The 12,662-nt window shown below is 37.5% G+C and overlaps 1 protein-coding gene across 1 annotated transcript in view; it reads left to right on the plus strand.

Moving 5' to 3' along the window:
- afap1l1b (actin filament associated protein 1-like 1b) overlaps positions 1-12,662 on the plus strand; it is a 30,843-nt gene that overhangs the window by 7,166 nt on the left and 11,015 nt on the right. The window contains exons 2-7 of the mRNA XM_020920054.2: positions 5,190-5,318; positions 8,664-8,744; positions 10,063-10,136; positions 10,217-10,334; positions 11,294-11,383; positions 11,942-12,153. Of these exons, the coding sequence (XP_020775713.2) occupies positions 5,190-5,318; positions 8,664-8,744; positions 10,063-10,136; positions 10,217-10,334; positions 11,294-11,383; positions 11,942-12,153 (704 nt within the window). The remainder of the gene's footprint in view (positions 1-5,189; positions 5,319-8,663; positions 8,745-10,062; positions 10,137-10,216; positions 10,335-11,293; positions 11,384-11,941; positions 12,154-12,662) is intronic.

The following is a 12,662-nucleotide window of genomic DNA, read 5'->3' on the forward strand; positions in this document are numbered from 1 at the left end:
TCATAATGTGGCTTTATTGGTCACCACAGAGACAGCACTATATTACCATAAAATAACAGGTAACAGGTCTCGCTTGTGTCTTGAAAAGTTACATAGTGCACCTTAACTAATACAACTTTAGGTATGACAAAATTACAACAGAGATCAATGCATGCACACATTTTATTCTACTGACACAATAAACTACAGCAACTGTCAGTGGGGACAGCTGCCACACCCGCTCCACCTTGGGGACAGCAGCAGCAGCAGCCCTGCCGTGTGGGTGTAAGTTCCTGTGTTGTTTTTTGTTTGCACTGGTCTGACCGTAGCGCTGTGGTCCTTCTAATTTTGGCCGCTCTGAAGACAATGGAGCATTGTTGAAGGGGATGTGAGAGAGGGCCCTTTTCTGAGTCACTTTGTGCCCAAGATGAAAGAATAATGCCATTTTTGATCCTTGTCTAACCCTGGTGGTACCAAGTCTTTGATTACAACATGTTTTTACAAAAGTTTGGAGGTGGTCACAAACAATGAGGGACTTTAGTAATGGACATCGAAAAACTAAACTATAGAAAGGTAGAGTAAGGTCAACAAATCCTGGGCTGAGTTTCTGCTGTGTTGTATTCATATAGCACAAAGCAATCTCCAAAGTGATGCCAAATATATAGGGCTGGGCAATATGACAAAAAAAAAAATCATCATATTTCTTTTGGTACTTATCAATCATGGTTTTCTCATTAAAAAAATAGCTAAAATGAGTGTGTAAATTTCCTAAACATAAACCATACAAACACAATTCAAACTACATGCCTTTACGCAGAGAGGACTGGCTGGACCTCTTGATTAAAAAGAGCAGCTACGTGCCAACTTTCATCCATAATGCGACTGTTTTAAGTCCACAAAGTCCATTTAAAATGCAAGATTATGTGAAACGTTTTAATAACTTTGTGGTTTATAAAGTAAATAAAATTATAAATGAATAAAATTATAGATCTTGTGGTCATTAGTTACCATTTAGCTGATTATCCCTGAGCAAGCTTTCAAACTTTTAATATACTTTTTTATTTTTGTGAAGTCTACGAGAAAAATTAATGACAAATTTAGTTCCAGAACCATGGGGTGGGCTGTCACCGTTGAGCTCCATACATTAAAGAAAGCAATTTGTAAAAACATTTTTTTTTAAATGTGTATATATAATGGTAATAAATAGCCTACCCTTTACCCTGTTCACATTTCCAAATTTCTAATAAAGATAAAAACACGATCCCAATGCCGACAGTGTAGCAGAGGCTCATAGTTAAATACCAGCTTGATTAAGAGTTTAAATAGCACAGGGCGGGTCTCGGGCCGACAACAAATGTGTCTCCAGATTGTGTTTCTCTGGACACATTTAGCACATTGACACCTCTGTATAGACGGGCCACATCAGATCACTGTGAGAAATTAAAGAGGTCAGACCAGGGCCTATAGAGCTAATTTACTCATTAACTTAGCCAAAGTGTTTCTATTTCTTAAAGCTTGAGTTTTTTTTCACCAGTAGATGGCAGATATGACCTCTAGACCTGTAATGACCACACATTTCGAAGCACGATATATTACTAAAGAGAAATCATTTAAAGGCATGAGCTGCAACAAATAAATCGCAGAATGAAGCCATAAAAGTTACTTATCGTATTACAACAAAAATAACAAAAAATTGACCATTATTGCAAAGAGAATGTATGCGAAAGTAATTATTATGACAGGCCTCTTCTTGTCTTCTCCTGTCTGGCTAAACTATCAAACAGCAGTAACGTAGATAGCCTCTAGTGGTGTTATGGGAGAATTACAACAGGACCAGGTCTGCCAATCTCATTACAGAAGCTTTAAGTATCATTTTGTTTTTGTCTGTTTACAAACTTTTTTATTATTGTCAGTGAGATAGCTACACAATATTGTTTCGTGTAAGTAATTTACAAGCCTGGGAGTCCATCCAGGTTTTAGCAGGACTTTGGCTGGAAAGGAGTTTTGTTTTATTTTATATTCTCATTGAAATAGAACTGCAAGATTAGATGCAATCAAACTGAAAATGTGCTGTTAGAGAATTGCAAAAACTACAATTATAAAGCTTGTATTTTGACTTTAGAGAACAAAATCTTTCTGTCTTTATGGTGTCTTACCATAAAACTTGTATTCTGTAGTTTAGATTTCCGCAAACGTGTTCTGAAATGTGGGATTCAGTTTCGAAGTTCATTTTTCATCGGCCTTCCCTCTAACTCTGAGATGAATTACAAGTCATATTTCACAGTTTAATTTTGAAGAACATTTTTCAGCTCTATACGATAACAAATAAGCATTCCATTTTGATTTGATGTGGCTTCGAGGTACGCAGAAATCACTGGCAATGACGTAGCATAAGTTTATGCAGAGCAACCAAAACGAACTTTACAAAGTATATTTTACAAAGTGTTGCGGTGCAAGTAATAAACATCCCAAATCTAATCTAAATTAATCTAAGTGGAAGTAATTAGCTGCAAACACGCTTCAAAAAGAGGCTTAGGTCTCCAGTGATTTACACAAAGTGGAAGTAAATAGTTTCTCGCTGTAGTCCACAGTGGTTCAAATAAACAGTTTACGGTCTCTGAGCTCAGACCTCGAGTGTGTCTTTGAACTTGAACTCTGTGTGTCGACAAATACATCACAGCATTTTCTCAAGCCAAAAACAATAAAGAATTCATGTTTCCTGAAAATGTGGTTCCTAGTATTGGGGATATGTAGGTCGTTTGGGGACAATAAAATCTACATTTGACTTTTATGAGTTTTGAAGTTTTAGGATGAGTTTGGAAGACTAATATGCTAACAATATTAAAACTACAGACAGTTCAAGGTAATAACAAATGATCTTTCCATCGAAGAAGATTTTAGCTGGTTTGATAACTGAAATATGGAATTATAATATATAGTTGAAGTTGCAAACAGGAAAAATGTACAAGCGTTAAGGATTTCATTGCTGCTTTCTATTGGTTGAATTAAATCAACAATTTTGTTAAGTGAATACGTGTATCATTCGTTCATTAGTTTTTCAAAATAAAACCAAAAATAACAAAAACGAAAAAGCAACTATTTTCTTCATTATTTGTCTCCAAAACCAAAATGAAAAAACTGGTAACAGCTGTTTGCAGTTTTCGTCACTTAAACTGCGATGCCGGACTTTTGCGTCGCATATGGAATGAACCAGGACTAAACCAGTACTGAACCAGGACTAAAACAGGACAGGCTTGGAGGTGCGCCCACGTAGACTGTCCAGTGATCAAGACTAAGATCAGGACCAAACCAGGACCAGACCAGGACTGAGACCAGGACTAAACCAGGTCTCAGTCTCAGTCCCGGTCAGGTCCCAGTCTGGTCCCGACCTCAGTCCCAGTCTCATTCCCGGTCTCAGTCCCAGTCTGGTTCTGATCTGGTCCCAGTCTCAGTCCCGGCCTCAGTCCCGGTCTCAGTCCTGGTTCAGTCCGTATGCGGAGCAAAAGTCTGGCATCGCAGTTTAAATCACGGAAACACATCATTTAAACACAAAATCAAAAACTGAAAAAACGAATCGCTATCCTTTTTTTCATTTCATTTTCTTTTTCATTTTCTTATTTTTGGTTTTATTTTGAAAAATGAATGAACGAATGATACAGGGATTGAAGTTCTGTGAGGCAAATGGTATTTTGATTTTGGGCTACACAAAAATACCTGAATGAAATTGAGATGTAAAAGGTGTCACCTGCTTGTCTCCGTGGAGATGTTATCGCTTTTCCTGGATTGTTCCATGGTATGACATTAAACACATCTATCTAGCATTGATTCATTATGCGTGTTTCTATTGCTCAAAAATACAGTAATTCCGTCTGTGAATAGGGTTGCCTCTCCACAGATCTGACCTGTAATATAGCTAGTAGTTGCCTCCCTTACGGTCAATGGATTTAATCTCTACCGTGAAACATTCTAGTCAAAGCAATAACATCTCAATGAGGACAAATAGGTGGCAGACCCTCCACCAGAAAAGTTACTCAATGCACCTTTAAGTTTATATATTGCCGTATAAAAACATTCTTGAAAAGGTCAAAGCAGGGCAGATCTTTCTTATCTCTTTACATTCCCAGACTACAGCTATGAATGAGTGCGTCCATTTTCTAACACTATTTCAAGTGAATCTACAGACACTTTTCTTTGGCATTAGTTACAATTGTGGAAGGAAGCAGCCCCACCCCCTATCTCCCCCTCGTGCTCGGATCTCAGCCAGGACACAGGCAGGATGTGTCCCAGATCCTGGACTATTGTCAAAGTCAACAACTCTTACTCACAAACGTGCAGACAGCATGTAGCATCGGAGAAATGAAGTTAGTAGCCAGCTGCTGTTGAAGCCTTGTACTGAATTGAATGAAACAATAAATAAAATGGTGGGCAAATAAATAGAACGTTATGGGATGGTAAGAATTTGCTTCCTGTCAGCTGTTGCAACAGGCGCGGCACTGAGATACACACATGCTTTAACTTAGAGCTATTAAGGAACATTATCCAAATGACTCGCCTAATTTGTAATGCATTCTCAATTCTTAAAGATGCCCTATGTAACGTTTCTGCTTGTCTCCGTGGAGATGTTATTGACTTGCGTGGAATGTTTATCAGTATGACATTAAAAGTGCACTGTGTAACTGTTTGTTTGGATGTCCATCACCTGCTTGTTTCTATGGATATGTCATTGCTCTGCCTGGAATGTTCCACAGTATGACATTAAACAGCTCTACTTTACATGTATTCAATTACAGATGGTTTTATGACTCACAAATACCTAGAAAAACTGGCAATGTGACTGTGAGCAGTCTTGCCTCTCCATAGATCTGACCTGTAACTTGATTTGATTTGGTCGCCATGAGCACAGAAAGGTTTAATGCCATACTGTGAAACACTCAACAGACAAAGCAATAACATCTCAATGGAGAAAAGTTACACAATGCACCTTTAAACTTATCTATGTCCATCGAGTCAAACAGATGACGCCAACAGGCCACGTCATAGGTCAGATCTGTGGAGGGACAACCACACCAGAAGGGCAAAATAAATGAGTGTAATGCCATACTGTGAAACATTACAACAATATCATCACCATGGAGGCAAGCAGGTGGCAGACCAGAAAATTTGAGATTTTTGCGTCGTATTTTATTGCCTTTCATTTTGTGTGTTTTCAGTTCTGATGGAGCGCCTGGTGAATGAACTGAGTGTTTTGTTGAAAATGTTGGACCAGGAAGCAGTGAGTCCAGCCACAGCAGACAAGATGAACTCTGTACGAAACCTCCTGGAGTCGGTGCAGCTGTCCGGTATGTGTCCATGAAACGGATCTTACACTGTCAGCTACTCTATTAGATTGGAATGACATGTTCAGAATATGTGACGGTTCTGAAGATAAATATACTTTTCTATGAGCATTTTGAATAGGCTGGTATTATCAGTATGTGTTATTTATAGGGATGTAACAATAACCGAAATATTGTGATATTGTATCATCAAAGTTCTCAGAATAATACCGTGGACCATCACAATATATCGAATTACAAGTCTCTTTGCTTAAATTAACAGTTATGGTGCAGCAGAGCGAAGACAGAGGGAACTACATTAACCATGATCCTTTGCTCCATTTTAGTGCAGACTACAAGAAGAAACTAGAAAAGCACTCAGAGAGCGCAGACCTCCGCCAAGGACTACCCCCATTTTTTATATAAATTGCGATAAAATCAGTCTTCTGGATCAGATCCGGATCAGCCTTTGGAATATGAAAGAGGATCCCATTGTCCATCCCTGAGTCAAATTTCATGGGGTTTGGTCAATAATTAACCGAGATATTGAGAAACAAAATTTTTGGCCCCATTTACCACAATGTTAACTAAAATTTCAAAGTGATCCAGAATCCAGGATTTCTTCCGGATCACCCCCAAAATGAAATCAGTTCTTCCTTTTCACATTTCCAACAAATGCTGAAAATTTCATCAGAATCGGTCCATAACTTTTTGAGTTATGTTGCTAACAGGCAAACAAACAAACAAACAAACAAACAGACAGACAAATGCAGGCAAAAACATAACCTCCTTGGCGGAGGTAATAACAGTTCTAAGTCTTTTAAATCTTAGTTCTTTAGAATAAGTCTTGTCAAAGCATTTTAAGAGGAAAAAGTAGCATATTGACAATTTTGTTAGCCTCCACAAAATATTGTAATAAATATCATACCGTTACAATACAGTATTGTGAGACTTGGATATCGTTACACCCCTGATTATTTGTATTAAAGGTGAATTGTGTAAATTTTGTGATGGACGTCCGTGGAGATGGAGATGTTATTGCTTTGCCTTGAATGTCCCATAGTATAACAGTATTAAACTTAAATCTTACATTTAATACAATAATAATAATAGGTGTTTTGTATTGTATTGTTCATAAGTTCAATGAAAAGCATGCATCATACTGTAAGCGGTGTAACATGTCCACAGATCTGACTTGTAACTTGGCGTCCCTTGTCTGTTATCATGGAAATAGATATGCTTTATTTCATACTATGGAACATACCCTTCAAAGCACTAACATCTCTGTGGAGACAAGCTGGTGGTGGACCCTCCCTCACCAAAGTTACACAGTGCACCTAAATAAATAAAAATAATAAATAATATAATAATTATAAACCTCTCAAACCTGGTAGTTATTTATTATTAAGAAATATTGTGCCAAGAAACCACTTTTGCACTTTCCGCACACCAGAAACACCAGAAATTTTTGAGTTTGAAACAGAACTGAGCTGTCTCTAAAGTAAATGTCAGAAGGATTAGTCAAGGTTTGAGGAAATATGTCAAATGGCCAATATTTTCTTTTCTTATATTACTACAATATCGAGACTTCTCTTTTGTTTTTGTATCATCTGACCTTTTCCAAATATACTACTACTGGTACTTACAAATATATAATTTAAATAGATCATATTTGCCTAATTGAAAGTGACAAGATGACGAGAAAGAAGGGAGAGTATCTGCCTCCTATCTGAGGTAAAGGCTTACTCTATAATTAGATCATTTAATTGCCGCGTATTCAGTTTCAATTTGTATTAAACACCCAGTAGTTGAAAATCCCTCCAAAGTGTCATTGCTAATCACGTAATTGGCTATATTATCTCCACCAGCGAATTAACAAAAATCACACTCATATGCCAGGTTAATATTCTTGTGAGATGTGTGTAGGGTCTGTGTTGTTTATTTATCAGTGGATTCTGGTATGTCGACGGGATAAAGGGATTTCTGTAAGAGGATAATGAATTGTAAACTTTAAATCGGATCAGAGAAGGAGGTCAAAGTAAAGGAGAGACACAACTCATCTCCTCTTCTCATGACTGTTTGTCAATGAGACCACTGCTCACTCAGGCGTCAGACACTGGCTTAGTATAATCCACTGCACTTTTTATACCTGTAATAATCTCAAATCAGACTCAGAGAAAACATTGTAATTGGGTTGTTTTTATTACCTTGTAGACAATATGACATGTTATCAGATGTACATCTATGGTCTGTAATGAGAAAAGTGCTCAAGATAAGAAATAATAATAACTCTAGGGCGGTTTGGGAAAATTCAGAACTTAAGTAATTATGGGAGAAGCAGTTAATGTCGGGTTATATTTTCAGACTGGTAGAAAGTGTAAACATAAATATTATACTGATCTTACTATAAATATAAGTTCTAGCCTACTGACCGCAATCCTCGTCAATACGATCTGGACATGGGTCTCTGGAGCTACTTTATATAGCTTCACCAAGGAACTAAGATTATCAAAAAATCTGACTGATTGAATAATTTAAACTAGGATCAAAACTTGATACTCATTTGAAAAAGTATTAATACTGAGAATATTGCATAAATAAGATCAACTTGTTTTAAATGGTCTTTGATCTTTGATGAAAATTGTGTTTTAATTTTTAGTGTGGTATTGAAATCAGTTTTCTATATCAAGCCTTTTTTGAAATTTGAAATAGAATTTTTTTGTAATGTGACAAAATTGTTAGTGACACTGAAAGATCAATGAATGAAATGTAGAGACCAAACTTACCTGCAATGGCAATAAAAATTTTAGTAGTTTTAGAGTCAGTAGTAATTACTTCTTGTAGCAGCAGCCACTGTAGCAGTTAATTAAACAGAAATAAGGTGTAGTAACAGCAATGGTAATTTTTGCTTGGTAATGCTTAGATTTTTCCCCACAAAGGAAATTATTTGGACAGAGAAGCTCAAACATCAGAATATATTATAATAACAAAGAGCAAAAATATGAACAGTAATAATAAATTCAAAATAAGAAGTAAAAATAGCAAGGAAACAGCAACAGCACTACCTGCAGATGTAGTTGTATTTGTCCCAGTTTTCACAATTCCAAGTTAACGCTGTGTCATGCAAAGAAGAATCCATATTAGACAGGCCATAAATCAGTGTTGTTTTCCATTACCTCGCAGACACTTTTAATGTTATCTGATGTAATTAAAATGTCTGAAATGAGAAATGTGCTCGGTCGGTGCGCTGTTTGATTAAGGCATCATCACTGTTGTATTTTCTGCAGCTCCGTTCACTGACAACGGTGATCCTGATATTAACCCTTCGGCCTCCATCCTATTTTTAACCCTCATTTATCCTGTCCACAGTCAATGGCTCAGACGTCTACATGAACAGCTGTCTCTATGGAAACGGCACAAGCTTCGTGGAGTCGCTCTTCGAGGATTTCGGTGAGTCCAGAGATCATCAGAGTGAGATTAGGTCTGTGATTGAAGAGAGCAATAATGTGTGCACTATATTTGGCAAAGTGAAGGAGATTGGTAAGAAGACTCAAATATATTTTAACAACATTTGTCTGGTAGAGCCATTTTGGATTGTTCACCCACTAATAGGAAATGTGAGCTGGGGTTAGACCGTCGTGAGACAGGTTAGTTTTACCCTACTGATGAAATCAAAACTTAAATCAAACTTTATTTATACAGCACAGTATGTTACAACAGCCGATGTGAAACCAAATGGTGCAAGTCAGTTTTCACTCTCAATGGTGCCTCTATGACTGACCACCACTAATTAATAATGCACACACAGTCACACAGGACCAGTGCCATGGCAATTAACAATTCAAAACAAAATATTCTATCTTTTGAGTGGTCCTCAAAATGGCACCTATAAATAGGCAACTCAAAACTCCAAATAGACTGCTAGAAATCTATTCTACATCAACTCTTCTATTTCTAAGTTAAATCAGTTATATCATCTTTCCATTATAGTTTGGTCAAAAATTATAATTAAAAGCTTTTATTATGGGCGACAATAGCTCAGTTGGTACAGTGTTTGTTCACTGATCTGTAGGTTGGCAGTTCAAATCCTGCTCTTGACCTGGACATCGGTAGCCAGGCTGGCGCCACCTAGTGCCTCCGCTCAATTTCATTTCTCTCCAGCAACTATGGAATCAGAATACATTAGAAAGTTTGCAAGAACCGCAGAAGTGCAAGTCTGGGCACCAGCCAATCAGCGAAGAGCCATGCATTCTGTGTTGGCAGCGATTCCCGAAATCAAGGATTCAAAGCCAGAACAAAGAGAATGTTTGGTGAATTTTATCAAGGGGAAAGACATTATTGCCCTTCTTCCTACAGGATTTGGGAAAAGCTTAATATACCTGTTTGCCCTGTTAGCCTGTTAGATACGTCACGACCAAATAGTAGGGATTGGTTAAATTTTAAAAAGTACCCACCAACTGTAGAGCGAACGAATCCTAATGCTGCGAGGTCAGACGGTTTCTATTAAGTGAAACAAATGATGAATCAGGCTAAGACATCGGTGGTAGAGCAGTGAGATTCACAGATGAATGCTCTTGTTGTCTTCTGGGGCAAGACACTTAACCCACCTCGCCCCAGTGTTTGCGTACTCTGCTGTGTGTGTGTGTGAATGGGTGAGTGGTTCCTTAATATAAAGCGTTTGACTGCCTTGAAGGTGGAAAAGCCCTATATAAAAAAAATGTGACCATTGACAACTATTTAATGAACATTCTTCTGACATATTTCTCAGACTGTGACTTGCTCACTCCCTCCCCCATCGACCTTTTAAAAGAGGAAGAGGAGAAGACTCATCCAAATAAATCCGTAAGTTGCCGAACTCTTCCATTTGTGGTCTGCCATGTTCATGTTACTGTCACTTTGAAACTCTTTTGGGATTTTTTCAGACTCCCACCGATACCCCCCCTCCTCTACCCACCACTCCTGTTCCCGATGACTACTACGAAGAGGCCGTCCCCCTTGAGCCCGGCTCCAACCCACAGTACTTCACCACCAACATGCTCAGTCAGTTTACATCTGAAAATACAAACTCTGACTATTAGCCTCACTTGGGAAAGGAGGGTGAAAGTCATCTCAGATCAGCTAACTCATAACAGCACAGGGACACTTTCCATTTAAAAGTTTTTATGCATTGAGATGAGTGGAAAAGGTCGGGTAAGATGCTGTTAGTAAGCATTTTTAGTTTGCATTGTTTAGCATCGTGATCGCATCTTATTGTTGTTGGCAGTTATGACTTGCCACCTTTTCTAGCTGTATATAATATTCATCAGTATCTGTCAAAATTGGTCAAATTTCATTATTAATTTGGACTAATTTGAAACATTTTAAATCAGAAATATCATGATTTGATGTTAAAGCACTTACTTAATAGAACCATTCTACTGGTCTTAAAAGTGAATAGTGTAACTTTTCTGATGGAGCGTCCGTCAAACACTTTTCTCCATGGAGTTGTTATTACTTTGTCTGAAATGTTTTACAGTGGATGGTGTTAAACCTTTCTACCTTCATGGAGACTAAACTAGACGAAGTTACAGGTCATACCTGTGGAGAGGCAAGTCCGCTCACAGTCAGAATGCCTGCTTTTCTATTTTAATTAATTAATTAATTTTTGAGCTATAGAAATGCCTGTAATTGAATAAATTCAAGGTGGAGCTGTTCCAATGACATATACATAGAAATAAGAAGGTGACGGACCTCAACCAAAAAGTTACACAGTGCACCTTTAAGTAATATCTAGTATAATAGATATACAGTATATATTTTGTACGTTTATTGTATTGTTTACCTTACTTAATACTATGTCTATGATGTTATAACTTTAATATTAAAACATTTCTATCAGTTTCCTTTACCCAGAAACACAGTATCATCTTCATTCAGCAGTGTTTTGCCAATTCAACGGTTAAATTATTCAGAGTTTCTTTCCTTTTTTTTGTTCTTATCAATCTTTCATTTCATTGTAGCTTCGAGGAACTCTGAGGAGGATGCTTACTATGAGGACGCAGACAACAACTACCCCACCACCAGGATGAACGGGCCCCCAAAAAACTCATGTAAAAACTACATTTAGTCATCAATTATACATCTTCAAACTGGTGCAAACTGTGGTAGAAGTAGAAGCAGAAGAAGAAGGGAATGGAGCTGTACTTGAGTCCTGGTTTACGCTGGAATACTCATCTCCACATGTGTTCTGCCCTAGATTTTAGTCCTGGTTCTAGATTCATTTTAGTTTAACACAAATTTTGTTCTTTTTGGTGATGGCTTAAAACCAAATTAGTTTTACTGGAGTTTCTATCTAAAATTTTTATTTACTCATATCTTATTCCTGATTTAGTCCCTAGATCAATCCAATGCTGCAATCTACATCTACAGTGTTTATTACTCTAGACCTTAGCTTTATCAAATCTGAAAAGTTCCACTAAACTCCTTAACTGTTTTGTCCTTATTAAGTACTGTTGATTTGAGTTTCCTTCACATCGCACTTGTAGCCAACTCTCTTACAAGTTCTTAGTGTGAAAAATGTAATCCCAGTCACCAAAGTAGTGACTAAAAGGTATCAGGAACTGTGTATAAACGCCTTGTTAATTACTCATCATTATTTGTGCTGTTAGATAATGACTCAGACGCACTCAGCAGTTCCTATGAGTCGTACGAGGAGGAAGAAGAGGAGGCCAAAGGGCGAGAAAGACCCCAAACATGGACGGCGGAGGAGAGTCCAGAGGAGCCGGTGAGAGACTGCAGGATCTGTGCCTTCCTCATGAGAAAGAAGCGCTTCGGACAGTGGACCAAACAGCTGGTGGTGGTCCGGGATAATAAGCTACAGGTAAAAAGAACCAGAGGCTGTACAAAAACATGTGCATGAACAGAATATTTAATAGTGTGACATTAAACTCTATCTATTGATTTGTATTATCGTTTTTACTAAAAAAAAAAAAAAACATGCATTCTTGCTGTATGTGGACTTGGACTCTGAAATGTAACTTGGCTTAGACAGAAGAAAGTGGTGGACTCTTCATCAGAAAATGTACATAGTGTACTCCCCTAATTTGATAATGTAAAAAATATGTTTTGGAATGGTGCCCTCCTTCTCAGTTTAATGTATTATTAGAGCCAGACCATTACTAGCCCTGTTGTGATCATTTAAGATCAAATCATCTTCCAGAACAAACCCGCCTCTTTAATTTCTTGACTTTTTGACATAATGATAATAAAGTAATCGGACAACTGTTAGGCTTTTTAGTTGAACATGTAGATTTTATATATAGATTTTATTACGATGCGCAAATAGTCAAATCATTTGAATAACATTGTCAATGCCAATCCCACTACTAC

Source organism: Boleophthalmus pectinirostris, unplaced genomic scaffold (genome assembly GCF_026225935.1).
Source record: "Boleophthalmus pectinirostris isolate CB_2022bp ecotype Guang Dong unplaced genomic scaffold, ASM2622593v1 HiC_scaffold_12, whole genome shotgun sequence".
In the NCBI taxonomy this organism is placed as follows: domain Eukaryota; kingdom Metazoa; phylum Chordata; class Actinopteri; order Gobiiformes; family Gobiidae; genus Boleophthalmus; species Boleophthalmus pectinirostris.